The sequence below is a fragment of the Mollisia scopiformis genome (genome assembly GCF_001500285.1).
Source record: "Mollisia scopiformis unplaced genomic scaffold LY89scaffold_8, whole genome shotgun sequence".
In the NCBI taxonomy this organism is placed as follows: domain Eukaryota; kingdom Fungi; phylum Ascomycota; class Leotiomycetes; order Helotiales; family Mollisiaceae; genus Mollisia; species Mollisia scopiformis.
Window position 1 is genome coordinate 1,131,473 of NW_017263588.1, and position 26,886 is coordinate 1,158,358.

Sequence of the window (26,886 nt, forward strand, 5' to 3'; positions counted from 1 at the left end):
CTAGCGAGATTAAAGATGAACGTAATTAAAGCTCGAGGTCGTTGGCCTTTATATAAATGGCATCGAGTTTGCGTTGCCACATTGACTGGTTGCAGTGGCGTTGTCATTCGAGAGCGTTTTATCCCACAGCTATTATGCAATCATTCATCGCAACCATTTGCTTTTTGCTTATAGTAGCTGCACCAGCATCCACGCAGACCCAGGGAATATCCACAGCACTACTCGACACCTTCATTCATTATGCTTCCATATGCATGGCAACATACGATGGCGATCTCTGCCTCTCTCCCGGTGGACTCACTAAAGTAACCGACATCACCAACAGCGAAACAGATGTTCATGGATGGATACTTCGAGACGATGCTGCTCAAGAGATCGTGGTCGCCTTCCGCGGCACTGAAAGTGTACAAAACTATGAGTCCGATATGAACTACACCTTGGCCGATTTCGATACCATGCCAAGTTGCACGAACTGTCAAGTCCACGGCGGTTATTACCTGCTCTGGGAATCGGTCGTGGACGATGTTCAGAGTTTACTCGAGTCGCAAACTTCTCAATATCCCGATTACGGGGTTGTGATCACCGGACATAGGTAGATATATAGTTCAAATTTCAAAAGGCTTCACTGACATGGGTATTTAGTCTGGGTGGCTCCTTAGCCGCTCTCGCAGCTGCACAATTCTCTTCGACATATGAGAACATGACTGTCTACACGATGGGCGAACCACGCACAGGCAACGCAGCATTTGCATCATATATAGACACCCATTTTCAGACCAATAGCTCAGAAACAACTCGATTCTTTCGCTGCACGCACGCAAATGACGGTGTTCCGAACTTGCCACCACTGGATCTCGGCTATGTTCATCATGGCCTCGAATATTGGAATACTGATCCAACAGGGACGAATACCAGTTACATCTGTGGTGCCGAGACGACAGAATGCTGTGGTGGTCAAAATGGAACGGGCATCAATGCTGCACACTTGGTATATTGGGGTAAACCTTTGGTGATTGGGGGGCAATGCCTTTGAAGTATTGCTTGATCAATCGGGCCGGATGCATAAGAAGTTGCTTGCACTCTTGTTTCGCTGGAAGTATTTGTTGCAACGTTGTGGCGGTATCGATTCGTCTTTTTCGGGAAATGAACCGGCAGTGGCGCATCTCCATACAATTCATTGGATTTCCAAAGCATCGCTTCCCATTTTTCTTCATAGCAAACATCAATTCATGGTTCTACAAATTTACTTCTCAAAATCGTCTCAGGGTTGAAATTTGAAAGTCGACGTTATTCCTTTTTCTTCTCCATTTTCAGCTCGAACGCCAAAAGTGTTTGTTGCCTGATCTTGTCTCATTTAATATTGAAGTTTCACAATCTGGCCCGTCCCAGATCACAAAATTCGTCTGATACTTGACGAACCATATCTCAGCCCCGACGCCTCGCATAAGCCCCTGATCTCGCTAACCTCCTTCCCGTCCCGATATCACTTAGTGGCTGCCAAAAATACAAAAGGAGTTCACACATGGCAAGCTTTCCTCCACGCCGTGGCTTGAATTGTAATTTTCTGCTGTGGCAAGGCAGATTTGATTTCCTTCATAATTGTAGTTTTGGCCGCACTCTATAACATTTTTGTCGATTTCTTCCTGTTTTCCACCTTCAACCCTCTTCCTAAGAAATCCTCGAAAACGTCGACATTCAGTTTAAAATATAGCAAATATGTTCGCAAGAAACGTCGCTATTCTCAGCCTCACAGCCTGCGTGCTTGCCGACCCAATACCAGCACCGCAAGTAACGACCGCCAGCTTCCCAACAGGCGATCCAGCGTTGAGCTCCGAACTTGCCTCCCTCTCTTCTCTCGATGCTGCCCTATCCGGAATGCCTACTCTTCCCGCATCTGTAAACTCATACCTCGTGTCTGCTGGCTCTGTATACGCAGCCTCATTCACAGACGCATGTGCCATCCCAACCACCACACCAGGCTATCTTGCGACCGCTCCAGCATACGTAACATCCGCGCTTACCAGCTATAAAATCGCCTTGTCGAGTTGGGATGCGGCTCATTCGACCAGCTACAGTGTGGATACGTCGATCACGGGCACCTATTCTTCTTATACATATTCTTATACGCCTTACACACCAACAGGCACATGTGGTGGAGTTTCCACGACACCAAAGTCAACCGGAAATGGAAAGACGACTGGAACGAGTGCCACTGGTGCGGCTACGAAATCCTCTGATTCAGAATCAAGTTCGACTTCCTCTACGACTGGAACTGCTGCTTCGTCGAAAGGATCTTCTGCGGCTGCTCCGCTGAATGGGGGCGTTTCTTTGAGCTTTGCGGGTCTCTTTGGTGTTTTGGGACTCATGGCTGCGCTGTAAGGAGGAGGAAGGCTTCTTATACATCTGTACCCCCGTCTTGGAGCTAGCTTAGCACCTTCTAAAATTTCAATGGAAGTTCTCCAACAAACTCTTCAATGTACCTTGCCTAGCCTGCTCCGGTTGAAATCTATTTATGTATTAGCTGTGCATTTCTAAAGACTGTTTGCAATCATTATGCTTTGCGCGTTTATTCCGAACGCCAGAATCGCTCTCCCAGCTGTCTATCTTCTGATATCTATTGGTAGTCCAGAGATACGTACCTAGGTAAGAGCCCGCATTCAACGAATCACGTGCCTTTCTCCATCTTCCACCATCGACACTCAAATGCCACTGGAATTACGCTTAAGAGTCAAGCATAAAGTCCCAGACCCTATCTTCGAGAAGCTTTCTAATGATCTGATCTGCAGCATGACCCAGCAACGGAAGAATTATAACGGAGAAAAGCTTGGCGATTAAGTGCAGGGAACAATGGAGGAATGTGGGGTAAGTGCAATTCATTGGCTCAAGATTGGAATTGCGATGCCGAAACACGCGGCAAATTTCCTTTGATCCATTAAAAGATTGGAGTTTCTCCACCTACAGTACATCAAGTGTGCGGCCTCCAGTGGAACATCGCGAAGACTTTCTCATTAGCTGCGACCAAGAGACTCGACTCTGTTTCCCGCCTAAAGAGCGTGGCTTGCTTTGACATCAGAAATGTTTGTCACTCTTGTTCGTTTGCTTAGGAGCACTACTTCAAAGGATCAGTTCAACGAAACGGAATCTTTGAGGGATCCAATTCCGGAAATAAGTGGATGCGATGCAGGCATGCGGAGGACATGCCAAGATGGTCGTTCGCCGAAGAAAAGGAGCGAAGAAAAGATTCGAGAGAGATCAATAAGTATGCAAAATCACACCATTCGTGGATTTGCAACCACCTTCGAGCGAGAAAGTAAAAATGGTGTTGCATTACCACGAAATGGAAGATTACCCCGAGCACCATGACGGTTGATCGTTATCCCGATAACGCGAAGTCTGTTGTCGCAGCTTCACGCCATCAATCTTATAAGACATTTCCCACACTCGTATTTCCTCCTTGTGCGTCTATTGGATTGAGCTCTACTTCAAGATGAAGACTATTATTATTTCCATTGTCTACGCTGCCTTGGCACTTCCCTTCCTAGCCAATGCACAACTCTCCGGTACTGTTGGTCCTCTCACGACTAGAGCTGAGAAAGCTGCTACGAAAGTCTGCAATATTCTAGACTATGGTGGCGTTGCATCAGCTACCACTGATAATTCTGCCGCCATCACCTCTGCATGGGCAGCTTGTGTTGATGGCGGAGAAGGTTAGGTTAACTATAGGCCTTACATTCATATATGTACTGACATCAGAAAGTCTATATTCCGTCTGGCAAATATGGCCTAGGAACTTGGATCACTCTCTCTGGAGGAAGTGCCATCTCGATCAATCTTGAGGGCATCATTTACCGGACCGGGTAAGTGACAAACAACCTCGTCTGAGGACGATGGCTGATCGACGTAGAACGGCGAGCGGGAATATGATTTACATCGAGAACACCAAGGACTTTGAATTCTATAGTGGAACCTCCGCAGGTGCTATTCAGGGCTACGGCTATGAATTTGCCACTGGTGAGTGCTACACGCATTTTGACAATAGAGGCTGTTGCTAAGTTCAACCGTAGACGGAACGTATGGGTGAGTAGAATTCCTTGTCTTATATTCTTCAGGATCTAATTGCTTGCATAGACCTCGCATTCTTCGTTTGTACGAAGTCACTGACTTCTCGGTTCATGACTTCGTCCTCGTTGACTGTAGGAGCGCTTATGCCTCGTCTTTTCATATCAGCTAACTTCATAACAGCGCCGCAATACCACTTGACTTTTGACACTTGCACCAATGGTGAAGTATACAATATGGTCATCCGTGGTGGTAACGAAGGTGGCCTGGATGGCATCGATGTCTGGGGAACTAATATCTGGGTTCATGATGTTGAAGTAACAAACAAGGATGAATGCGTCACTGTCAAGGTGAGAAGCGAATCCTAATATTGCTTTTGGAGCTTTCTAACCCCTTCTCAGAGTCCCGCAAGTTACATCATGGTAGAAAATATCTTTTGCAACTGGTCCGGTGGATGCGCAATCGGGTCACTGGGTGCAGATACAGGTAATAAATCCTCCATGGAATGAGCGTCCTGCTAAGTTCTTCCAGCCATCTTCAACGTGGAATACAATCACATTTATTCCCAGAACTGCAACCAAATGTTCATGATCAAGAGCAATGGCGGCAGCGGATCAGTCTATAATTGCGCATTCAATAACTTCATGGGCCACACCAACGCTTACACCCTCGATGTCAATGCATACTGGACCGATGAGACTTTAGCCGCTGGAGACGGCGTTGAGTATTATGACTTGTCTTTTGAGCACTGGCACGGCACGTGCGCAGATGGTGAAAATCGTGCACCAATTCAAGTCTTGTGTCCATCTGAAGTTCCATGTTACGACATTACCATAGATGCCTTTTACATCTGGACCGAGTCTGGGGATGAAGAGCTTTACAAATGTGAGAATGCGTATGGGTCCGGACCGTGCTTGAACGATGGAACATCGTATTCGACCTACACAACCACCTACACTGTCACCACTATGAGGTAAGAGTTGGATTTCCAATGACGAGAAAAAACGCTGACTTGTGTCTAGCGACTATACATATACGACTATGGCTGGAGAACTCTCATCGGGTTTGGGCATCACAGCCAGTATCGCCATTCCAACTATTCCTGCATCTTTCTTCCCTAGTATCACGCCCTACAGCACTTTACTGGGATAAATTGCACACAGTAGCGATTATACTCAAAATCACCATTGTCTAAATGTCTTTTTGTTGATGTAGCAGTTGTTGTTCATTATGATTTTCATGTATATACTTGTGACAAACAATCAAGTTCTCCGCGAAACCATCCTCATTCCTGGTTTTTGTAGGCCGACATTCCTGAATCTTGGGCTTATTTAGCGATCATATGACCCCGCACTCGTTACCCCGCATCAAAAATATCAACGGCTGAAAATGTGATTATTTTGTAGCTATCTAAACTTAATTATATTCATAAGTACTTTCATATGAGAGCATTTCATTAGAAACGCAATGGAGAAACTTGACGTTTGGCCCAAAATCGAGATCGGTCACTTTTAGTGACCTTCGCTAAATTCAGGGGGCTCGCTTAGCGGCTGTTCCTATATTTCATTACTGTACACTCAATCAGAGAACGACATTGTTATGCTAGCATAATGGAAAAGCTTCAGTCAATTTTTTAATTTAGCCGTAAAGAATGCAAACAATGGTGAGGTCGATGTTTGCGCTCGAACCTTTTACTTTGTGTGACCTTTCAGTGAAAGCGGCCACAAGTTGCAACAAAGAGAATCCCAAACACAGCATATTTAATTCCTTGAAACCCGAACAATGCATATGTTATAATCATTGCTATACTTTCGCTGACAAGAGATTGTCCATCTTGTTGTCCTCATACCAATCGCCAAAATGCCGCCAAAACTCGATAAGATAAATTTTTTCCGGAGGTACCGTGGGGAGCCGGAATTCACTATGGCCGAAGCAAACACGTACTATCGCACAGCAGTATGGGATGGCGTCGAACTTGATGATCTTCCGCCTCCTGTTTTTGTTCCATTCGCAAACCCAATTCGAGAAGCGAGGCCACCAATCACTTTGCCTTATACAGAGGAGCAGCTGGAGTACATGGCGCGCGAATTCCACGATCTGGGTCCGGGATGGAAAGGTACAAAATATCTGGGAGAGGGTACGGCCCAACTAGCTGTTTTTGAACATGCAGAGACAGGACGTAGTCTAGTGGTCAAGGAGCTGTCAGAGATCAATGAGAACCCCGGGAAGCTTGACCTTAAGGGTGAGGGAGATTTCTCAACGATTCTTTCGGTAAGAGGCTCAGCGCATATCATCGGACTGGAAGCCTCTTCATCACCCATCATGGCAAGTGACGAAGGTCTTGGACCTGAGTGGGACGGCGTGACAAGGAGGTTATACTTGGAGACCGGGCCATTGGGCTCTGCTCAGCAGTTATTGAATAAAAGAATAGATGAGTAAGATCTGCAAAATTTCCATGCATAGAACTTTACTGATGACCGGTTGATTTCAGACAGAAATTCTTTTCAGAAGCTACCCTGTGGCTGTTTTTTGATTGTCTGATAGATGGATGTACGGCTATGGAATACGCGGGAGGAGAGTTCCTCGAAGATATGGTCAATGGTACTATTGTTTCTCCAATCTCGGATGAAGAGAGAGAAGATTGGGTACCCGTAGTTCACTTTGATATAAAACCAGACAACATCTTCCTCGGTAATAAAAGCGAGCCAGACCACCCCTATACTCCCGTCTTCAAAATGGGAGATTTTGGGATAAGTAGACAAATGCCAAGAGGAAGGTCGGGACAATTGTATGCCGATCAATGCGAGAAGATGAGGACTTATGGAACAAATCCTTACTACGCTCCTGTGAGTCAATGATCTTTCAGACTTTTCTGGAACTTTGCTGATATGAGGACTAGGAGCAATTTACAGCAGGATGGGACTACAAGGGGTACGAAAATGATCCAACAGTTGGGAATTACGACTGGCGCACCAACGTTTGTAAGTTTCAATCTCTCACTGTACTTCTTCACATAAATATTTACTGACTCGAAACTTTTAGGGGGCATTGGATGCGTTATGTGGCAACTAGCAATGCTTGCCCGAAGGCCACCAAAAGCATCCGAGCCCTTCCTTCCAGAGCGTATGCTCAACGGGGCTGTTCCTAAAGGTAATACCTATGGGAAGAACTTAGACGCACCAGAGTATGCATACAGCAAGACTCTGAAAGATACGATTTTCGAATGTCTATACTCAAATCGGACTCATCGGCCTGAGCTAATCAGGCTGAAAGATATTGCCATTGATGGATATCTAGCAGCTATTGAAGTTGCGCCTATTGATAATTGGGCGGACTTTCTGGTTCCAGAACCTAGGGATGTCACTTTGTATGCATGTACCTGTAGGGCGGTATTGCAGAGAGGTCCAAGGAGAGGACAGGCGTGTGGAAAGAAAGCGGTGCCGCCTAAGCAAGAACAACGGGCCATTGACGCTATGCTGCCGAGATGCAAAGCGCATCCCATTGATCGCTTTCCCAATGCTATTTGATTATTAGTTTCACATAATATTTAATAGAATGAGCACTGAAATTCAATTTAGTCATCTAGGACAAATTCAAAATTTCATCCACATGCTTCGGCAATGGATCGAAGAATTTTCGTGCGGAGTCTCGTGGGTGCCTCCAGCTTCACGAACTGCGATAGATGTCTCATCTAGAAATACATGCTGAAAGAAGAGCAGAGGATAAAACTCAGCATCCTTTGTGTGTACGTTTACTCTCGCCTCCCCTCCCCTATATTGAGACATTTACACGTGACTGCCCCTTCAAGCGAGATTTTAAATTTTCTTCCCCTCGCACGCCACCAAACTAATCAAAGAAAGGTTCCAGATTTATCTTCGATCATCTTTACAAATCTATCGTCGATGAATACATAAAGATTCCTCAGATCCTCAAATTTCGTCCTTCAACTTTGCAACCAGCATAAACTGTGCCCAAGAACCTGCAAATCACCCCACCATTTACCCCGCCATGCCCCTCACAGTCACCAACGAAGCCCCAGCCGCTGTTGCAGCATGGCTAAAGTCCACCGCGACACCCACCAAATCATCGTTTCTCGTGGTCTACGCCTCACTGACGAACGGAAGATCATGGTGTGGCGACTGTCGTGAAGCAGAATCATTCGTCAACTCAAAATTCGCTAGTGGAGCCGAGGAGGTGAAAGTTGCATACGCTGGACAGAGAGATGAGTAAGTGTCAATATCCCATCAGCTCTTTAGATCCTGTCCCGGATGACGTCTGTGAGAAAAGAGACTGATAACATATATAGGTGGAGAAATAGTGACAATCCTTGGAGACAAGCACCATTTTCTGTGACGAATCTGCCTACACTGATCAAGGTCACTGGTGACGGGGTAAGACTCTCCAAAATTACTGCGCATAATCACTAATAACTCTATAGGCCTTTGAGAAACTCGTCGAAGGAGATGTCTATAGTCAGAAGAAGCTCGATTCTTTCGTCGGAGATCCGACTAAGCCACTTTTATAAGCCAAGGTCAATGGTGTCGAACTAATCAACACGGAGATGTCTGATTGCGAGCTGAAGTTGCTACATTTATGAGCTAGATTGATCGATGCGCGCGCCTCATGCCTTGCTTGTATCAAGTTTCGGGAGAGTGGGGGTCTTGGAATCGAATACATGCACAATTTCAGCGTTAGTCCTTGCACTGATCTCTCGTTCTCGCCCCCAAAGATTATTTTCTCAGTCTGATAATGATTGGCTGTCCTTGATCGCGAATGGCATTTCACTTGCATATCCCTTTGGCGTTTTTGGCATTTGATGTTTTTGTTCTTAAAACGAGAAGAAAGGAGGCAATATGGAAATTGGATAGCAGATAGCATTGCGCTTCAGGATGAAGAAGTATCTACGCATAGCAAGCTTGCTATGTAGGTCCAGCCTCTTGAAGTGATAGCTGGGCAGGAGAATTTTGGAAATACAATATCAGAAATGCCTGGACATCGGTATCGCGACGACCGAAGGCATTATTAGACCGGAACAACAGAGAAACGGCATTTTAATTTAGCAAACTATCCTTTCAACTCGCCTTTACTCTTCCACAACTCATACTTGAATGTAGGCTGGAATTCTTGATACAAAGTCAACTGTCGCATGTCAGCTCTCATCACGCTACTCTTGAATATGAGAACTCACAGGATCTTGCGCCATTTCGAAAGTGTACTTTGCTGCGTCCTCTTTGACAAATACTTTCTCCAAGTTTCCAGGCGCAGCTGCTGCCTCCACCTTCAACTGAATTTCGCACAACCTTTCCATCAATTGGAACAAGTACGTCGCTTCGTCAACTGTCTCTCCGACTGTCAACAGCCCGTGATTCTGTAATATCACAGCTTTGTTCTTTCCAGCAACGCTATGCGCCAAGCGTTCTGCCTCCTCGCCTTCGAATACTACTCCGCCAAAGTTGTTGTATACTGAATGTGCGTCATAGAAGACACAAGAGTCTTGACAAAGCATATCCAAGGGCTTTCCAAATGCAGACCAGGCCCGACCAGATATTCCATGATCATGACAAGCAGCATCGACGTCAGGGCGAGCACGGTGGACTGCGGAATGGATTTGAAAGCCAGCCGCATTGACAGCAACCTGAGTACGTTAGTCTTGGACATTAGAAAAACTTCACTCCTCGCGCACCTTATTCCCTCCGACCACATTGCCTTTGTAGTCAACGAGCACCATATCAGATGCCTTCATCATTGAGAAATGAACACCAAGTCTACCAAGAGACGTTAGCTCTTGCTTGGCAAGCCACTAGCTCAATAATCACTTACGGATTCATCCAAAATCTGTCACTATGCTCTGGATCCCTGACAGAGATGTGACCTGCAAGTCCTTCTGCCAGGCCCTGTCTGCCCATTGACCTGAAGGCGGCCGCCATGTGTTCTCGGATCCATTGTCGATGACTTTCGAAATTCGAGAATGTGGGCAGGCCTGGCAAAGTATATCCTCCAGCAGAAATTGCTTCCTGCGCAGCTGTTAAAGTTCGTCCCGGTGGGCTATTGGATAGTTTCAGCTTCTCCTGCGGCTGCTGGGCAGTCTGAATCTGAGTGGCTGAAGCTGACATAGTGGACAATTCGATCGGGAGGGATTGGTATCTGCTGAAGATGGGACCAGGAAGGTAATATGGTAGAGGATGGCAGATATCATTGGCCGTTAGTAGAATCTCTAGGACAGTTTACACTCGCGGTCTCCTTCCTTTCTGGAAGACCCACAACATAGTGGGCAGTCAGCTGACCTGGCTATGGAGAAAGCACTTCTGAAAGAAGAGTGGGCTTGGGAAGACGCTTTTGCTCTGATGGTGTTTCGAAAATGGCAAATTTTAAGTCAGGACAACTTCCATACCCCAATCCTTCAAAACGTCCCCCCAGTGGTTATCAAGTTGACCCGAGTCTTGTCGTCTCCAGACCTCGTAAACCACTTTCTCCGCTTCAACAAGACTTCCCACGTTGTAGTAGCGAACAAGCTTGAGATACATGTCCATTTTCTGTCGAGCAGCAAAGTCGTATGCCTCACATCCAACAATAAATCCAGGCCACGGAAATGGTGCAGTGGCAATTTTGAGACTTTGCTTCAGTTGCTCGTGTGCCAGAAGATGGTCTGCGGCGCTGATCACATAGTGTTGCAGGACTCGAGGATTTGTGTTGCGGATCTGCCTCTGGAAATGGACGATCAGAGCTTGGTAAGTAGCGTTGACGAGATGCGCAGCTATCTCTTCTGCTGCAGCATCAGGTGAACACATGTCGGCTGAATTGGTACTGCTAAAATAATTCTTCAAGCTGAGGTTTGCTGGAGCTTTCCATCTGAATATCCTGTCTTCAATGAGCTGGCACCTGCGGGCGAATTCAGGAGTCGATGATTCCGGAGACATTAGCTGCTTGCATAGTGACGATGTTTGTGAGAGTAGAGATAGCAACGTGGTAGGAAGCTGGTATATTGAAACGAAAAGTGCGTCCTCCGGATCTTCAGTCTCATCTTCCTGGACCCAAGCAAGTCTGGAGCTTGCCGATTGCGCAAAATCGTTCGATTCTGCCAGATTGTCTGTACTATTTTTCGCCCAAGGGTCGCTATTGCTGACTGCTGTTTGTTTCGTACCCCTCAGTGAAGTGCTTTCATGAATGATTTTGAGAAATGAAAATATATGGTGCAGTTTGGAAACTTTTTGCGACTTCACAGGCTTCGGTAATCCTTCGGTACGAATCAGACTTTCGCTCTCAGCCAAGTATATGTGGACATCTTGCATATTTCCACTGAAGACCTGCCAGATGATCAGTTTTGAATTTCAGGACGTTGAGAACACTTACACCAATAGTGACCATACTAAGAGTAGTCATCAGTATTTCTTTGTACTTTCCGCGAGATGACTTCGACATGCTCGTATCCAGAGCAGATCGAAGATACTTTTCGGATTTCTTCTTATGGTAATTACCTCTCTCAAGCCAGTAGCGACCAGTCTCGGTGCAGTGTTTGGTGCCAAGACCAATTTGAAAGGAGCTGATTGAGAGAAGTGCATAGAAAAGTGCCATCTTCGCGAAAGTTCTGGTTTCACCGTACACAATCAGCTCGGCAAGAGCGCTCATAGCACATGGTAAATGGATTGTTTTCCAAGGAGGCTTCTGTCTAGGTGACATTGACATGAGATCAATAATTTTTGTGGAATAGTAGTCCAGCAACAAACGAGCCTCGGACGGAATTTTGGACATATTTTCTTCATTGGACATGGTGATGATGGAGGGCAGATTTTGCCAAGAGGTTAAAGATAGTTCCACGTCTTCAGTCTCTGTATCTTTCTCTGTTCCTTTGAGTGTCAGCAGATAGAATAATGATGGAGACTATGGCAATTACCATTGCTCGTCATGAGGTTTTGAATATGCAGCTCCGATTCGAGTTCTTGCTCATTGCTTTGATAATTCAAATGAACTGCTGATGTCGATCTTGATATTAACCACTGAGATGGGGTGTCCGCGCTGCACAGATCTTTGTCCGGTGTGAATCTCAAGTTCACAAGTGCCGTGGCGGATTCAGTCTCTAATGCATCCCATGTCTGAAGGTCATCGATGTCACCCCAAGAGAATTGAGACAGCGACAAATTCAACTCGGGCGTCTTGATTCTCGCTACTAACTCAACATCGTGAGCATCATCGGATGGCGACTCTGTTTTGGGAGACTCGTTATTTAGGGGAAGAATTCCGAAAGGACCAATCCTCAAAAATTGGTTTCCAGGAATCCGGTCTTGTAATTCTCGAAGCACTCCATCAAGGCCAAGATTGGAAGAAACCGAACAGCATTCGTCTCTCATTTGAATGATCATGGCCTCTCTCTCTTCATCTTTGCTAAATCAGTCTCCATGCTATACTGCAAGTCTCGGCACCCACCTGAGAATAGTACTCTACGACTGCTCTGACTTTCTTCTACTTCTTCGATAGGATCTGGACCTGAGAGTCGTCTCTTCTGGCCTGGAATCTTGGGAGGCATCCACGAATATTTCCGCGCATACCCCTCGCATGCAACCTTTAATCTCGCACAATTCTGGCATGTTGGCTGCCCCAGGTCGCATTTCACATGCCGCTCTCGACAGGTAAGGCATCCTGTAAATGCGTGCGTTCTTGGTCGAGGTTGCACAGCAGATAGCTTGCGTTCAGCACGGCGGATCGGTCGAGGCCTCTTCGATGAACTTGACGGAGGCATTTGCGGTTGGGATGCTTAGGTAAGCGCTGCTTTCCTTTACCACAGTCCAGGTTTTCCTACCTTACATCAACATCAACCATCAACAAACAGGGAAAGAGGCAGGCGACGACGATTTGAAGCACGTATTTGGAGAATCGAAGATTCAGCAGGTCCGAATATACCGGGCAAGATCATTTCAGGAAGTCCCACTCTCGACGGCACTGGGTTCCACTCTTCCGGGTGACCTATGGGCTCCAAGGCATTTCCCAGCAACTCTCTATTCACCGGCTCCTAGGTTGAGCGTTGCAACTCACAAGGTCTTTGGGGTTTTGTGGACCTTGATAAGAACATCAGCCATCTTTGGCCCTGTAGCCTTCGCCATTCCGCTGCCTCCAAAAGTGGGATGAGAGCAGACGGGCCGCGTCGGTTAGCTGGAAGTGCGGAATTACCTCAAACTCATTTTGATCAAACAAATACATGTTTGTGTTACTTTCAAGACTGTACCAGGCTGGCCTAGGCTTTTGATTTAGGTTTTACCAATTGAGTCCTATTGATAAGTTGTTTCTCTTCTTCTGGTTCAACGCCACCAATTTATCAGTCAAGTCTTTTGGGATTCTTATCGCTTGGCCCATAAAACTGTCTAATTGAATGGCAATCATGGCTAGGAGATGATAAGCTATGTGATTCGACGTATGCAGAAGGATATCCCGACCCACAAGTGTGGTAATGGCCATGGTCCAAGCCACCGTAGTCAAGAGAAAAAGATAGCGAGGATGTGTTCTTGGTACTTTCAACTGAAGTATGACATCTACATGGGCCATGCATATAAGAATTGCTGTCCCATGCGGTTTCTTTTTGTTTGTATTCCGTACCTGACGATCGGTTCATTTTATCATGATGGAGAAGTCAGAGAAAGGTATTTCACCTCAGACGAATTCGCTCACACCCAGTGAGCATGAGGGAGAGATTTGTGTGGTCGAGTGCGAGGATGAACGTCATGGAAATGGCGAATTGAGGCGCAACTTGTCGAGGAGATTGATTCATGTAAGTGACAAAACATTTCGGGCCTCGGAATCGTTGCTAATCTGTGATACAGATCATCTCCCTCGGCTCTCAGATTGGTAGCGGTCTTTTCATTGCAACTGGAAAAGCATTGAGAAGTGGTATGTCTACATCTAAGATCTACGACATGTGTGCTTGAACACTGATGCTCCGATATAGGTGGTCCTGGCAGTTTGGTGTTGGGTTACGGCATGGTTTGCAGTCAGTATCCCGTAACGGTCCAGAATCACTATCTCTGCTAAAAATGGTTCTAGCGTGTGTCTGGGCTGCACTCCAAACTCTTTCTGAAATGACTATCGCATTCCCGGTTTCTGGAAACTTCATCGACTATGCTGATCGATTTGTTGACCCCGCTTTGGCATTTGGCGCCGGATTCGCTGAATGGCTTGGTACGCACCTCTCCAATGACTCGTCAATCCAAAAACTGATACGCTGTAGGCTGGACTGCTGTTGTTGCTTCAGAAGCGACTTTCTTCTCTGTCATCATTAATTACTGGGCTGATGACAAAGTCCACGAAGCTGTGTGGTGTAAGTGATTATCTGCCTATCCTTCAGCCCACGTGCTAATAATACGAAGTGTCAATCTTTTTAGTCTTCTGTGGTTGCATCTTTCTACTATCCAATAAGTGGTGGGGCTACTTCGAATATTTTGCATCAGTACTCAAGATTCTCGCATTGATCATCTTCATCTTGGCTGGCTTTGCAATGATTATGGGAGCTGGCCCAACTGGCCAGAGGCATACTGGAGAAACTTGGCGAGATTACCCCGTCTTTTTGAACGGATTTAAGGGATTTGCAAACAGTGCTTTGCTTGGTATTTGGGCTATGGGGTAAGTGATTTTATGCTCTCTATGGACCATGTGCTAATCTGTAATTCAGAGATCAAATCTTCACCGGAATCATGGGAGGAGAAGCTCAATCCCCGCGATACTCCATGGCACATGCTACGAAACTGGTCCCAATCCGAGTCTCAGTCACATTCATGCTCTCCATTGTGTTCATCTCAATCCTCGTCCCTGAGACCGATCCTCGATTATTTGGAGGGTCTGACACTGCTGCTTCACCATTTGTGATCGCATTGGACCACGCTGGCATCAAGGGCTTACCTGATTTTCTCAATGTTGTTATTATGATTGGTATAGTCGCCATCGCCGTCGAGTCAATCTACATCTCGTCTCGAATCTTGAGAGCCATGTCTGCACAGGGCCTTATCCCGAAGTTCATCTCAAGGGTTGACTCCACTGGACGACCGAGATGGGCTGTTGCTATTACGGGTACGGTTGCTGTAATTCTCACCTATATGAATCTGAGTGGTAAGCTCCTTCCCGCATCGTGGCTGATCTTCAATTACTAAGTTATCACAGCAACTGGAACTACAGTCTTTACTTGGCTTGTTTCGATCACTTCATCTTCCTTCTTCATCGTATGGTTCGTGATCTGCATCACATCTTGGCGCTTTCGAGCTGCTCTCAAAGCACAGAATGACCAGCTCTTCACTGAAGTCTATGCCTACAGGACTTGGTGCTGGCCTCTTCCTCCTATCTGGTTGTTCTCCGGCAGTACTGTTCTGTTAGTGTCTTGTATCTACATCGGACTATATCCTATTGTAAGGCTTTACACCCACCCAATGGTCAACAGTATCTAACTTCCCTAGGGTGTCGACACTCCATCCGTATATTACTTCTTTGAGTACATGATTGGTGTGGTGATTGTTCTCTCATTCACCATTGCGTACAAGATCATTTACAAAACCAAGATCCGCGATCCCAAGACAGCGGATCTCAAGAGTGGCAGGAGAACACTAGGTAAAGAGGAGATTGATATGTTGAATGAGTACTACAGTCGATCAGTAATTCGACGATTCTGGACTTATGTCCAATTGTGGTAGATGTCAGATATTTAGACTAGACACTGTACTATACCAAGCCGATTCCATAGAGTATAGATCGTAAGCCCTGCCTTAAGCTTTGGCTAGCTACCTAGGTATCAGGACTCACTTCCTCTTATCATGTGACACCAACTGTTTAGTATTCTGGCCAGACTTTCGAGACAGCCATTTAGAGAAAAGTTGAAGCCATGAGTTTCGGTTTGCAGAATCAACACTGCACTATTTACTAATTTAGATTCTTTATTTAAGGCGTTGTGGTGGTACAATAAAGGGGTAGCATTCTTAGATTTCCATGTTTGAAAAAAAAAAGGTCGGTTGGTTTTGCCGTACTATAGTGCGTTTTCATGCAGCCTCGTGCTCCCAATACAAAACACCAGATTTTGCAATCAATACGTATTCTTCTTAGCCTCTTCACTTTCTAGAGCAAGACATCCAGCCATTTTCGCAGACTTGGTCCCTCAAACCGACGAAAGACAACTGCGCCTGCGATCTAAAGCATCTTCCTCCATGGCCCCTTCTATTTTTGCGGTCTGTGGCGGTCTGAACATGGATATAGTGATGGAGACCGACCGGATTCCATACACAGGCGAGTCTATGGATACCAACTCTCTTGCCAACTTTCCAGGGGGCAAGGGTGCCAACACTGCCGTAGCGGCCTACCGTGCTAGTCATCTCAAGTCAGGTAGCCCTGCTAGAGGGGTTGCTGCTGAAGGTTCAAGCAGCTCCTCAGTCGACGATCGCAACAAACAAGAGGTCCGTGTCTTTATGAATGGTCAGGTAGGAAGCGATGAATTTGGAAAGCAGTTGAAGACAAGACAAGGCTGGTAGAGACTGGTGTTGATGTGTCGGGAGTATTGAAGGCCGACGGAGAGCCAAGCGGCACTTGTGTGGTTATGGTGGAACGTAGCAGTGGTGAAAGTAGGAATCTAGCATATCAGGGTGCTATTTTGGGATGGAAGCCACGCGATGACAACTCGGTGTTGTGTCTTGCTGGCGGAGAGAAGCCCGACATCATCATTTGCCATCTGGGAATCCCAGCACCAGTAGTCGGAAAGCTACTAGTGACAGCAGGAAAGCAAGGCGTGGATACAATCCTGAATCCTTCTCCTGCTTCGACTATTGCCTCCTCTGGATACAAGAATTTGACTCATCTTGTGATGAATGAGAGTGAGGCGGCGGAGCTAACGGATTGCAATGTCGAGGAGTTGAAAGATCGTGCAGCCTGGGAAAAGGCAGCGAAATATTTCATAAGATTGGGCGTCAAGAATGTTGTCATTACGCTTGGTGCAAGGGGTTCTTACTATGTCACAAAGGAAGGGAAAGAGGGCGAGGTCGCTGCCGTACAGAACGTTGATGTCAAGGATGCAACAGGAGCCGGGTAGGTTCTACTTCATTGATTGCTTCAATATCCCTTTTTTGAAACATGGCAGCTAACGCACTCGTCCGCATCAGAGACACGTTCGTTGCTAACTATACCCTCGAATACGTCACGCAGAAGAAAGCTGGAGAGTGGGATATCGTTAAGGCAATCGATCGAGCGTGCAAGGCATCTGCGAAGATTATCCAGCGGTTCGGAGCACAAGAGTCAATCCCGAAATTGATGCATAGACAGAGAAATGAGAGTTATGAGACGAGGCGTTCTAGAGAGTGTGTCATGATCTGTTCTCTATACGATTGCACTAGCAGACAATATAATCCGATTTGGGCCGCAAGATCAATATCTCGTCTCTTGCACACAATGAGATACATAATTCATAATACAGTAACAAGAGAAAGCTCTCTGTCTTCCATTGGGATAATTCGACCAGGTGCCATGCGTATAGATATACTCTCCACTCCCGTTAGTGGTCAGCACAGAACAGCAATCCCTGAGATCGCTGTCCAAGGCGGGATCTTGCTATTATGAGACGTCACAGGCAGATTCTCAGCCCACTCGTGCATTAGATGATCAATCAAAGTGCGGCATCTCTGACGGTTTTTGCCCCGTGCAGAAGAGTTGCACATGCGGTGACGCCCGGCTCGCGTTACAAAGGAAGAAGCCACTCGCCGCTTTTTTAGCACAAATATAGCGAGAAATTAAATTTCATATTTCATTATAATAAGTGCGCTGTCCCTCTTCCGGACCGATCCTTTATGCAAGACTCAGAGTCCGATTGGGAGAAGGAGGCTGCTCAAATGGCTCGAGTCTATGGTAACGCCTATTGCAGCAAGCGCAGCTAGAAACTGCCACTCGGGCGAGCCAGAACCTGAGGCACCATAATGTCTCATACAGGTGCGACAACCTCGTCATCGCAACGGGTACCCTGACACAACAAATCCAGAACAGGTACCCCCGCTCGAAGGAAGGGGATGGGCATTTCAAGAGTACCTTCTATCTCCACGTGTGTTACATTTACAAGCGACGAAAGGGTATGGCATTGCAACGAGCTGTTGTCGTGTGAATGTAGATTTCAGTCTACAATGGTAGCTGGGGATCAACCATCCCCGAACGGCATTGAGGAAAATTGCCATGTCCGAACCTAAGGCTGAGCAAGTTGATATCAGCGTGGAATCTGTGCGTGGAGCAGCTATCCATATTCAAGGACAAGAAAAAAACAACATACTTAGCGCGAATATAGGATGCTTCAAATTGGATGATCTGTGCTAGCGACGACTGCTTAGTGATCCGCCTAACACGGAAGATATTGCACATCAAGACGAAGACGAATATCTCTCCCCCTCAGGGTCTGGCCCTCAGCCCGCGGTCTTGTACGGTTTGGGGACCGCCCTCCCCAGTTTGCTGAAGCTGGCTTGCAGATGAATATTCTCGATATATCTACTATTCCTTCAATCCACGATTCTTACTGGCGGCTACTTACTGGTGGAAAGTTGGGCTTTCGAGGTGAACCTTACTATTGAATCGAACCTTGAGGTTTCACTCTACGAAGAGCAGAGCGAAGTCGTCCAGAGAGCATTGGGCGGGTCTATATTTGTAGCTGGAAAATCAACTGTGGATCGCCATTTCCATGGCAGTGTTGAAAAGTTCAAGGCATACGCCATGGTCATGCGGTCCTGGAAATCGGTGTACACCACCACAGATGATACGATCTTGATGCTGTTGGTTCAAGCTCCTTCTGTAGAGGGCGAAGAGCTGTGGAGGCGCATTGGAACGCTTTGGAATGTGAAAATGGAAGCGGATGTTGTAAAGGAGGAAATCCCACTGCGGACGGTCAAAATTGTTTGAGCGTGATACTATTCAGGTAATGAAACGATACCAATCTATCAACTCAAAGCACCCTTTTAGGCGGCACAGTAACCAACCCCCTCTCCTCCATAATCCTCCACTGCAACGCCTTACAAATCTCATAAATAACCTTCAAAGTGGGTGTCTCCACCCCCGCCTTCTCAGCCTCCCTTAATGGCTCTCCAACAAGATACTCGTACTCCATATAATTCCCTTTCTCAATGTCACACTGCATACTCGGCTTCAGATATAGATCCAAAGGATCACAATGGATCATCTTATCCATGATATCCTCGGGTAGCTCATATCCCAACTTCCTCGCTGTAGTCCAAACCTCCTTCATAGCTGGCCTCACAAGCCCCTCGATCGCCGAGCCCGCTAACCGGATCCTCGCATCGTCCAATCGAAGAATAGCACACAGCGGATTCAGCACCGCATTAAAGATGAGCTTCCGCCAACGGGCAAATCCGACGTTGTCCGAAAACTCGACTGTCGATTTCCCAGCTTTGTTGTACACTTCAATAAACGCCTTGGCCGCAACGATCTCCTTCTCGGGGTCATTGACGGTAGGGTTATGGAAAGCTCCTAGATAGAGGGAGTCGTGTTCTTCGTGGAGGATTTCGCCGAGTCTGCCCTCGTGGGAGTCGATCATTGAGACGCCGGAGAGGACCATGTTGGTGGGGAACGCAGCGAACATTGCCTTTTCGATGTTAAGGCCGTTCTGGATCATGACTATGACTGTGTGGCCGGGTGTGACGGCTGGAGCTATGAGTGATTCGAGGGTGGGTGGGATATCAGGACAGTTCTTGGTGACGGTGACGATGTAGTCGTATGGTGGGAGTCCTTCTTTTGTGATGTCTGGAACTGCATTGAGGACTACCAAGAAGATCAGTGTCTGTTTAATGCTGAGATTGAGGCTCGCGTACCCTTTGTGGGTTTCCAGCCTTTAAATTTCCCGTGATCTACAGATTCGATTGTGTAGCCCTCCTCATTCACAACCTTGAAATTTGATCTCAGAATGGCTGTCACAGCTCCCAATCCCGAGGTCTCAATGTTCAACGCTGCAATGGCACCTACAGCTCCTCCTCCAAGAAGTAGCACATTGGCTTTCTTGGTGTCAACGCTGCCCATTTTGTGATTTTGAGTTCGGTGTGAAAGATTTCAAGTTTTTCAAGAATAGTAAATGAAAGACGTCAAATACGTAGTAAAAGATCAAAATACAAAGAGAAACCAAATACGCCCTTCACATCACACGTCTTAAACAATATCTTCATGTTAAGCTCCCCTCCACAAAATTATAGCCTTATCCCACTCTCGCCCGAAATGTAAGATCACGGAGCACAACCACACAGTATCACGGCCTTATCAGTATCTCGGGGACTCCTTCCAATCCAAGAACAGCGGATAGTCCCACAGGGTCCAAAGGTGGGCTCGCGCAGCCCCTGAAGCAGAGGCTTATGCAGCTTGCCGATCGGGGTGTTTGGTGCAGAGCAAGAGCAGCCGCAGCTTATCGAGCTTCAAAAGTGGGATGAGCAGGACATGGTCCAGACTCGACTTTCGCGGCAAATTCATAGACATCCAGAAAAAGTATGACCAAGAGAGAGTATCTGATAGTTATTTCATTGAAAGATGATCTAACGATGTATCTGAAGTACTTGAAGCTGTCTCAATTTAGTCAACTTAGTCTAGATCAACATCCACATTTGGCGCTTCCGGATCGAAGTCATCTCTCAATAAAAATCCTGGGTCTCTCATATCTACCATTCCACAGTTCGGGCTGGAGATTTTGTAGCCCAACCTCGCCTGAACTTCCTTGCTCCAAGGCTTAACAACCTCAGGCGGATACTCAATCAATGTTGCAAATTCCGTCCTCAGAGTACCTTTGCACATGAATATAGCATAAAGCATCCTGTTCTGATCCTTGCTATTGTTCGTGCTGCCTCCGTGAAATGTGCTAGCCAGCATGAACGCTGCTTCTCCAACATCCATCTCGGCATAGCAGACATTCGGATCGTTGGGGTCGGCACCACGATCGTCGCCCCAGAGGTGAGAGCCAGGAAGCATTCGAGTTGCGCCATTCTCAACGGTGGTTTTGATACCTGGAACGAAAACTCCGAAACCATTATCTCTGCCTTGGGTCCAGCCAGTAGATGTAGCATCAGTATGCCATGTATGATACATCTTGTCGTCGCGATGCAGGCGTTGTCCAACGGCTCCTGGCCGAACATCAATACCGAGTGCGGCACTTAGAAGAGGATGAGATGTATAATGGTGGCATTTCTCATCATACCACGTCGGGTACGTTTCTGCGAGAAAGTGCTCTCCAAGAGCCTGCAAATATCAGCAAAGATGTATACTCTCAGTGAGTAAACATACTTGGTATAAAGGGTGCATGAAGAACTTCTCTCGACAGGTCGGGCTGCGCCATAACAATCTGTTGCAGCGACGAGTCTCGGGAGGAAAGAGCTTCCCCTGCCATGGCTTATCCGCATCTAAGAACGGCTTGACTTCTGCGTTCGCAGTAGCAATGTCTTCCGGACTAACATAATTGGTACAAATACAACCACCATCTTTCTTGATGGCTTCAATAAATACTTCAATAGGAGCGTGGACTGGAATACGCTGAAGTGTAGGTCTTTCGATCGAGCCCATGGTGAAAGACAAGGATGATGTTTTTTTGAGGAGAAATTGATATCAAAACAGCGCAAGATGGAAAAGAGAATGAGCAGCAATGAAGATATATTGAAGACCACATCCCTCGACGATTAGTCCTAGACATCCTATTGCTCAGAGATCTGCAGCGGCTATCAACGGGAGCGTGAATTCTCTCCATTTCGGGTACACTTTCCCCAACATTTGACCAACCAGAAACTGGAGTACATCACTAGTTCGAGAACCCCACCCTCTCGACATGTAGGCATCATATCCCGAGCGCCCTTTGAGGACACGCCTTTCATATGTTGAGATATCGAAATTTTGACGTCTCTCTGGCAAATGAACACTTTGAAAATGCCTTCTGCAATCTCCAGATCTGAACAAATTAGTGAAGCACTTGCTGCGGCACGTGCAACTTACGGGAAATCAAACCCCGAAAGCCAAAAGATTAACTCAGAGTCATCGTTGTCTTTGCCTGGAGGTAAGTCCCTGAGATACTCGCTTGAGAAAGCTCCTCACAGTGATAGGCACGACCAGAAATGTGGTTCATTTCAAACCGTTTCCTTTGATTTTAGAATCCGGAAAAGGATCATACCTCACAGATGTTGATGGACACACTTATCTTGACTTGTGCGGAGAATACTCCGCTGCTATGTTTGGGCATAGTCATCCTGTCATCACCAAAGCCATGCATTCTGCCATCGAAAGCGGGTTTGCTCTCGGTGGGGTCAATCGTTTCGAGGGACGTCTTGGCAAGTTGTTTTGCTCAAGATTTCCGAGCATCGAAAAGATTCGATTCTCCAATTCCGGAACAGAGGCAAACTTGACTGCCATAGCACTTGTCAAGGCGTACACTAAGAGAAACACCATCTTAGTGTTTAAGGGTGGCTACCATGGAGGACTAGCTACGTTTAGTAAGGATGACAAAGTGACAGCAAACTCGATGAATGCACCTCACAACTTTGTGATTGCTCCTTATAACGACATTCAAGCCTTCCATGATTTGGTCGCCAAGCACAAGGATGACCTTGCCTGTATTTTCTTGGAACTGATGCAAGGATCGTCTGGTTGCCTTCCAGCAGATATCGAATTTATCAAAGCGACCCGAGCGAAAGCCATTGAGGTCGGTGCTATTCTCATGTTCGATGAAGTTATGACGAGTCGTATGTCCACGGGAGGGCTGCAGTCGTTGCTTGGCGTAACTCCAGATATGACAACCCTTGGGAAGTTTTTTGCTGGAGGTGGACAGAATTTCGGGGCGTTCGGTGGCAAGAACGAGATAATGTCGATCATCGAGCCTGGACATCCAGGTGGAGCGTACCATTCTGGCACTTACAATAACAACGTCACTACAATGGCAGCAGGCGTAGCTGTTCTCGAACAAGTCTGGACAAAGGAGGCCGCAGATGACTTGTATAAGATGGGAGAGTGGCTTCAGAAGGAGCTCGAGAGAGCGTCGAAGGAAGCAGGTTCGACCTTGAAAGTGACTGGTGTCGGAAGTCTGATGACCTTGCACTTCAGCAAGAATGAAGTCCGTTCCGCTGCAGATGTGCAGGCCAGTGAAACGAACGTCCGGGAATTGTTCTTCTTCGATATGCTGAAGAAAGGGTTATATCTTGCCCAGAGAGGTATGATAAGTCTAATGACGGTTACCACGAAGGAGGAACTCGAGACGTTTGTTGAGGCTGTGAAGGAATTTCTAGTGGAAAGGAGGGAATTCGTATGTTGACGTTTGCTAAGGAACAATCAAATGTCGTAGACAGGTTGAGTAATGACTCGGCGGCTTCCTTCTCGTGTGTCCAAATGTCCTTCTGCACCAAATGCTAACACGGAGCTTCCCGCCTTGTTGGCTGTGTTGTGCGATTTGTGCTACTGTCTCCTCTTTCTCTGCGACCTTTCAAATCCGTTATCCAATGTAAACCCTGTACTGATCAGGCTTCGCACTTGGTCTCGAGTAAGAAGCGGTTCAGGAGCCATGGTCTGCCCATAATATACCATCTTCAGCATTCTGCCCCAACCCAATGTAATCTTGTCCTTGTGATTGTTGGTGTCCCCCACACGGGATGATTTCGCAGATGTCGTCGAGATACAGCTATGAATCTGTGGTGTGCTTTGAAGATGGTTTGAAAGTGTGTCAGAAGAGTCGGTGACAAGGAAGGAGAAGGAGGTAGGCGGTGGTGAAACGCTGCTAGAATAATCTGGTAAGCATGGCTCTTACTTCAAGTTGGGTGTGATAGCTGATGTGCTTTTACCTTACTTTTTTGCTGAAGCAGATTTTGATTGTTCTTACAATTTGCCGAACAATGTTCGCAGACTCGTCTTCGCATTGTCGGTCTGGGGCAAGTTCGTATGGTCGATACAGAGGTAGAGATCTGGTGCACAAGGCTGACATTGTGACATGCAGGCTGATTTCGAGGACAACATTCTCGAACATAGGAACGTCCGTTGCAGAGGATTCTGGTTGTTGTATCGCAGATTGTTTGAATGAGAAGCTGTGCTTGTATGCTTGAAAGCCAGAGAGCAGTGAAAATAAAGTTAGAGTTTCCCGTGAGATCATTGTAATGATCCTGCACTGTAATTTAGCGTAGAGACCCCTGAAAGAACATCAGTGAGACGGAAGCCTTCTTCCAACATCAACATCAACATCGCCAGTGATCCCAAGAAAAATGTGCCTAGGTTGCCCCCAAGTGGCGTTGTGCATGAAGGTGTTGAGGACGCTGTCTTGGATCGAGTGGTTCAATGCCTTCCTAACACTACTTTCCCTCTTCATTCAATTTCTCCTCTGTTTCATCACGCTATTCAACAACAGCGCCCCCTTGCAGGAGAATTCGTCCTCCATACCTTCGTGTATCTAGCATTGTCTGCTCATCTGGCTTTCTTCGATACTTCTTTCCACAATTCAGCATCTTCTCGTACCACAGAAATCTTTACTCACTGTCTCTGCTCTTTTTTCTCTCTTAAATGTCGAGTAATGGAAACACCACAGCACCACTCTTCACCAGCATAGGCCAAAGTAAAGTCAGCATCTCAGTTCGAACTCTACTCCCACCGCTATAGGTGCGCTAACTTTAGTATCGCTAGCTATGATATATGTGTAAGACCGCGTACCAACATAGCAGAGGCCCGACCACACAAAGACGGTGGGATCGAGGACATTGGATGAGACATGGCGATGGGCTGGTGCTGTAAAGAAGAGGAGAAAGAAATAGAAGCGAGAGGGCTTTCGAAGTGGGAACTAGCATTGTTATTCTTAGCAGGATTGTTGGGTTTTTATTTCTTTCTGGGGGAGGATCTGTGGAGTTGTTGGAGTGTGGTGGGAAAGAGCAATACAAGAGGAAGGAGCATCCCAAACGCGAAGTTCTGATCGCAAGCTTGGAGGGAAATCCTCCTTGAATGTTCGACCATCAATTTGAGTCTTTCCTGTTTTATTGTTTTCATTTTATCAAGAGTACATGCTCAAAGAGGATACTGTTTATACTATATTGATGACATATCCTTCTTTCTGGCCATCTCTCCCATTCAGCTTCCGAACGAAATCAGTTTGCGGAACCTCATAATCTTCGAACAAGCGTTCCAAGACCCCGACCTCTTCCTTTTGTGATAGATATCTTGCAATCCTCCTATAGTATCCAGCAACTGTTCCAGATCTCTCCAATATCAGTCCTTCAACTTGTTTTGTCCCCTCGTTGTTGGTATTGGTACAAAATGGGACCATGAACCGATCTCTGTCCAATCTCGCGACCACCTGGTCTTCATGATAATCCCAGTCTATCTGGGTATCGCTTTCCGGTATTTTTCCGTCACTACGTGCTCGGAAAACCTCGAAGCGCGACAATTTGCCAATATAAACGGTGTTGCCTGAAACAATCTTTTCGCACTTCAATTCCAGATCTCCTTTCCAAATTTGCCTCTCGGAGTCGACCAACATGGCATTTGCGTCAAGAACCTCAACATGCCAGAGTGCTCTTCCTTCTCTTTCGATTTCCCTAAGCTCAGGCAAAAGGATCGGCGCATTGGGACTCTCCAATCCAACCCACGACCAAGACGGTGCTCTCGGCTCATCGGGTCGAGCATTAGTACAACCTCCTCTATCAGACATAAATCTCCACGTAAGCATCAACCTCAACTCTTCTTTCCACAACCCAACAAGATACTTCATCTTCGTAGCTTCCTGGAACATCTTCGCGATGCCCATCAAAGCAGGAAGTTTATCCTTCTCAAAGGTCAACAAGCATCTCGAATATAGCTGTACGACCTTCTCCCAGCTAGGAGTAGCGCCTTTCGCAAAGCCGTCGAGTGCAGAATTCATGTCTAAGAATTCTGGAAAGCCGTTGGGATATGATTCACAAGCGTTGGCTTCTTTGCATTCCCAAGATACTTGCGCTTTGCTGAAATGTAGTGTCCTGGGTGCAAGCAAACGTTCTTGTAAGACCCAAGCTCTTTTGGACAATTCGGTATGTCGAATACAGCGCTCAAATATTTGTGTGTTCGCCATAATAAGTGTTTGCTTCTTGCCACTCTCGGAAACCTTGAAGGGCATGTTCCAGAAATATCTATTATCTCGATCGAAGAAACATCCTTCACTCCCATCCACAGCACCCGAAGCAGCGATGGAGATTGTGGATTGGCCATAAACGTCAGCCATAAGCGCAGCCTCTTTTGCCCAATCCTCGGCATCGTTTTGAATGATGCATAAAGAATCTATCCAGAGATATTCCAAACTAAGGAATCTTGTTACCACGATGGCATGAAGAAAAGTCTTGCAGAGCGCGGATTCAGGAATTTTCAAAATGAATTGGTCGAGGTTAGTGGTTTCGAGTCTAGTGATATGGAGCTTCCCCCAACAGTGGCTAAGAGTTGCGTACCTGACTGGAGTAGTCATGTCTGTCTTGAGTTTGATGGTGTTGTTGCCGACATACAGAAGTCGAGTAGGATGCCAATCATTTCTTCTCACGCCACAAATCTTATGAGAGCTCTCACAGCGTTCCAACCACGATTTCGCCAATCCCAAAGCTTCCCTGCTATTCACCGGCAACGAAGGATACTTCTCCCTCCAGCTCCCATTGCCTACCTCCCCAGCAAACCCACCATCCAAACCCGTCCCAAAGATCCACACCGCATCAAACTTCCACAAACTCTGCGGCCTATCCTTCAACGTCCAAGTAACATACGCCATCCTCTTCTTCCCCTCTCCCTCCCCATTCCACTCTTCCAAATAAACGCAAAGCCACCCCATCGCACCCCCCATCTGCACATAAAAACTTCCATCTCTATACTCACTCACCG

The 26,886-nt window shown here is 46.6% G+C and overlaps 14 protein-coding genes across 14 annotated transcripts; 8 read left to right on the forward strand and 6 right to left on the reverse strand.

Moving 5' to 3' along the window:
• Positions 1–134: 134 nt before the first annotated feature.
• On the forward strand, positions 135–1,033 carry LY89DRAFT_581216 (S133a Anfaea-ferulic acid complex; the record flags this gene model as incomplete). Its single annotated transcript, XM_018209103.1, has 2 exons — positions 135–592; positions 643–1,033. 2 exons carry the CDS (start codon positions 135–137, stop codon positions 1,031–1,033), a joined length of 849 nt encoding a protein of 282 aa, XP_018073802.1.
• Positions 1,034–1,534: 501 nt separating this feature from the next.
• LY89DRAFT_683288 (uncharacterized protein) lies at positions 1,535–2,526 on the forward strand. The gene has a single exon (XM_018214673.1). The coding sequence runs from the start codon at positions 1,717–1,719 to the stop codon at positions 2,377–2,379; it is 663 nt and encodes a 220-aa protein (XP_018073803.1). The 5' UTR covers positions 1,535–1,716; the 3' UTR covers positions 2,380–2,526.
• An 833-nt stretch (positions 2,527–3,359) lies between these two features.
• LY89DRAFT_706183 (glycoside hydrolase family 28 protein) lies at positions 3,360–5,211 on the forward strand (the record flags this gene model as incomplete). The annotated part of the gene is made up of 9 exons (XM_018217505.1): positions 3,360–3,365; positions 3,494–3,707; positions 3,758–3,857; positions 3,905–4,024; positions 4,129–4,193; positions 4,243–4,409; positions 4,461–4,545; positions 4,591–5,032; positions 5,082–5,211. 9 exons carry the CDS (start codon positions 3,360–3,362, stop codon positions 5,209–5,211), a joined length of 1,329 nt encoding a protein of 442 aa, XP_018073804.1.
• Positions 5,212–5,982: 771 nt separating this feature from the next.
• On the forward strand, positions 5,983–7,586 carry LY89DRAFT_780394 (kinase-like protein; the record flags this gene model as incomplete). The annotated part of the gene is made up of 4 exons (XM_018222375.1): positions 5,983–6,494; positions 6,551–6,905; positions 6,959–7,040; positions 7,102–7,586. 4 exons carry the CDS (start codon positions 5,983–5,985, stop codon positions 7,584–7,586), a joined length of 1,434 nt encoding a protein of 477 aa, XP_018073805.1.
• A 481-nt stretch (positions 7,587–8,067) lies between these two features.
• On the forward strand, positions 8,068–8,584 carry LY89DRAFT_581524 (uncharacterized protein; the record flags this gene model as incomplete). The annotated part of the gene is made up of 3 exons (XM_018209114.1): positions 8,068–8,285; positions 8,366–8,450; positions 8,498–8,584. 3 exons carry the CDS (start codon positions 8,068–8,070, stop codon positions 8,582–8,584), a joined length of 390 nt encoding a protein of 129 aa, XP_018073806.1.
• Positions 8,585–9,030: 446 nt separating this feature from the next.
• On the reverse strand, positions 9,031–10,299 carry LY89DRAFT_490922 (L-fuculose-phosphate aldolase). Its single transcript, XM_018207898.1, has 4 exons — positions 9,880–10,299; positions 9,743–9,824; positions 9,248–9,694; positions 9,031–9,198 (listed from the first exon to the last, which is right to left on the reverse strand). The coding sequence occupies exons 1-4, from the start codon at positions 10,170–10,172 to the stop codon at positions 9,124–9,126; spliced, it is 897 nt and encodes a 298-aa protein (XP_018073807.1). The 5' UTR covers positions 10,173–10,299; the 3' UTR covers positions 9,031–9,123.
• On the reverse strand, positions 10,300–13,079 carry LY89DRAFT_490921 (uncharacterized protein). The gene is made up of 4 exons (XM_018207897.1): positions 12,481–13,079; positions 11,951–12,433; positions 11,410–11,897; positions 10,300–11,363 (listed from the first exon to the last, which is right to left on the reverse strand). Exons 1-4 carry the CDS (start codon positions 12,791–12,793, stop codon positions 10,428–10,430), a joined length of 2,220 nt encoding a protein of 739 aa, XP_018073808.1. The 5' UTR covers positions 12,794–13,079; the 3' UTR covers positions 10,300–10,427.
• A 273-nt stretch (positions 13,080–13,352) lies between these two features.
• On the forward strand, positions 13,353–15,814 carry LY89DRAFT_683290 (AAT family amino acid transporter, variant). Its single transcript, XM_018214674.1, has 9 exons — positions 13,353–13,816; positions 13,869–13,935; positions 13,994–14,035; positions 14,089–14,223; positions 14,273–14,362; positions 14,412–14,664; positions 14,714–15,147; positions 15,199–15,440; positions 15,489–15,814. Exons 1-9 carry the CDS (start codon positions 13,670–13,672, stop codon positions 15,720–15,722), a joined length of 1,644 nt encoding a protein of 547 aa, XP_018073809.1. The 5' UTR covers positions 13,353–13,669; the 3' UTR covers positions 15,723–15,814.
• Positions 15,815–15,979: 165 nt separating this feature from the next.
• On the forward strand, positions 15,980–17,567 carry LY89DRAFT_706186 (Ribokinase-like protein; the record flags this gene model as incomplete). The annotated part of the gene is made up of 4 exons (XM_018217506.1): positions 15,980–16,494; positions 16,527–17,100; positions 17,175–17,306; positions 17,486–17,567. Exons 1-4 carry the CDS (start codon positions 16,230–16,232, stop codon positions 17,565–17,567), a joined length of 1,053 nt encoding a protein of 350 aa, XP_018073810.1. The 5' UTR covers positions 15,980–16,229.
• Positions 17,568–18,771: 1,204 nt separating this feature from the next.
• LY89DRAFT_683292 (6-phosphogluconate dehydrogenase C-terminal domain-like protein) lies at positions 18,772–20,287 on the reverse strand. Its single transcript, XM_018214675.1, has 2 exons — positions 19,872–20,287; positions 18,772–19,821 (listed from the first exon to the last, which is right to left on the reverse strand). The coding sequence occupies exons 1-2, from the start codon at positions 20,074–20,076 to the stop codon at positions 18,989–18,991; spliced, it is 1,038 nt and encodes a 345-aa protein (XP_018073811.1). The 5' UTR covers positions 20,077–20,287; the 3' UTR covers positions 18,772–18,988.
• A 338-nt stretch (positions 20,288–20,625) lies between these two features.
• LY89DRAFT_667409 (uncharacterized protein) lies at positions 20,626–21,597 on the reverse strand (the record flags this gene model as incomplete). Its single annotated transcript, XM_018212973.1, has 2 exons — positions 20,626–21,276; positions 21,322–21,597. The coding sequence occupies 2 exons, from the start codon at positions 21,595–21,597 to the stop codon at positions 20,626–20,628; spliced, it is 927 nt and encodes a 308-aa protein (XP_018073812.1).
• Positions 21,598–21,876: 279 nt separating this feature from the next.
• Positions 21,877–23,444, forward strand: LY89DRAFT_683294 (beta-transaminase). The gene is made up of 2 exons (XM_018214676.1): positions 21,877–22,081; positions 22,128–23,444. Exons 1-2 carry the CDS (start codon positions 21,955–21,957, stop codon positions 23,327–23,329), a joined length of 1,329 nt encoding a protein of 442 aa, XP_018073813.1. The 5' UTR covers positions 21,877–21,954; the 3' UTR covers positions 23,330–23,444.
• An 87-nt stretch (positions 23,445–23,531) lies between these two features.
• Positions 23,532–24,235, reverse strand: LY89DRAFT_491042 (uncharacterized protein). The gene is made up of 2 exons (XM_018207899.1): positions 23,858–24,235; positions 23,532–23,788 (listed from the first exon to the last, which is right to left on the reverse strand). The coding sequence occupies exons 1-2, from the start codon at positions 24,155–24,157 to the stop codon at positions 23,735–23,737; spliced, it is 354 nt and encodes a 117-aa protein (XP_018073814.1). The 5' UTR covers positions 24,158–24,235; the 3' UTR covers positions 23,532–23,734.
• Positions 24,236–25,738: 1,503 nt separating this feature from the next.
• LY89DRAFT_581722 (HET-domain-containing protein) lies at positions 25,739–26,776 on the reverse strand (the record flags this gene model as incomplete). The annotated part of the gene is made up of 1 exon (XM_018209124.1): positions 25,739–26,776. A coding segment is annotated over one exon (1,038 nt), but the record flags the coding sequence as incomplete, so codon positions are not given.
• Positions 26,777–26,886: the final 110 nt, after the last annotated feature.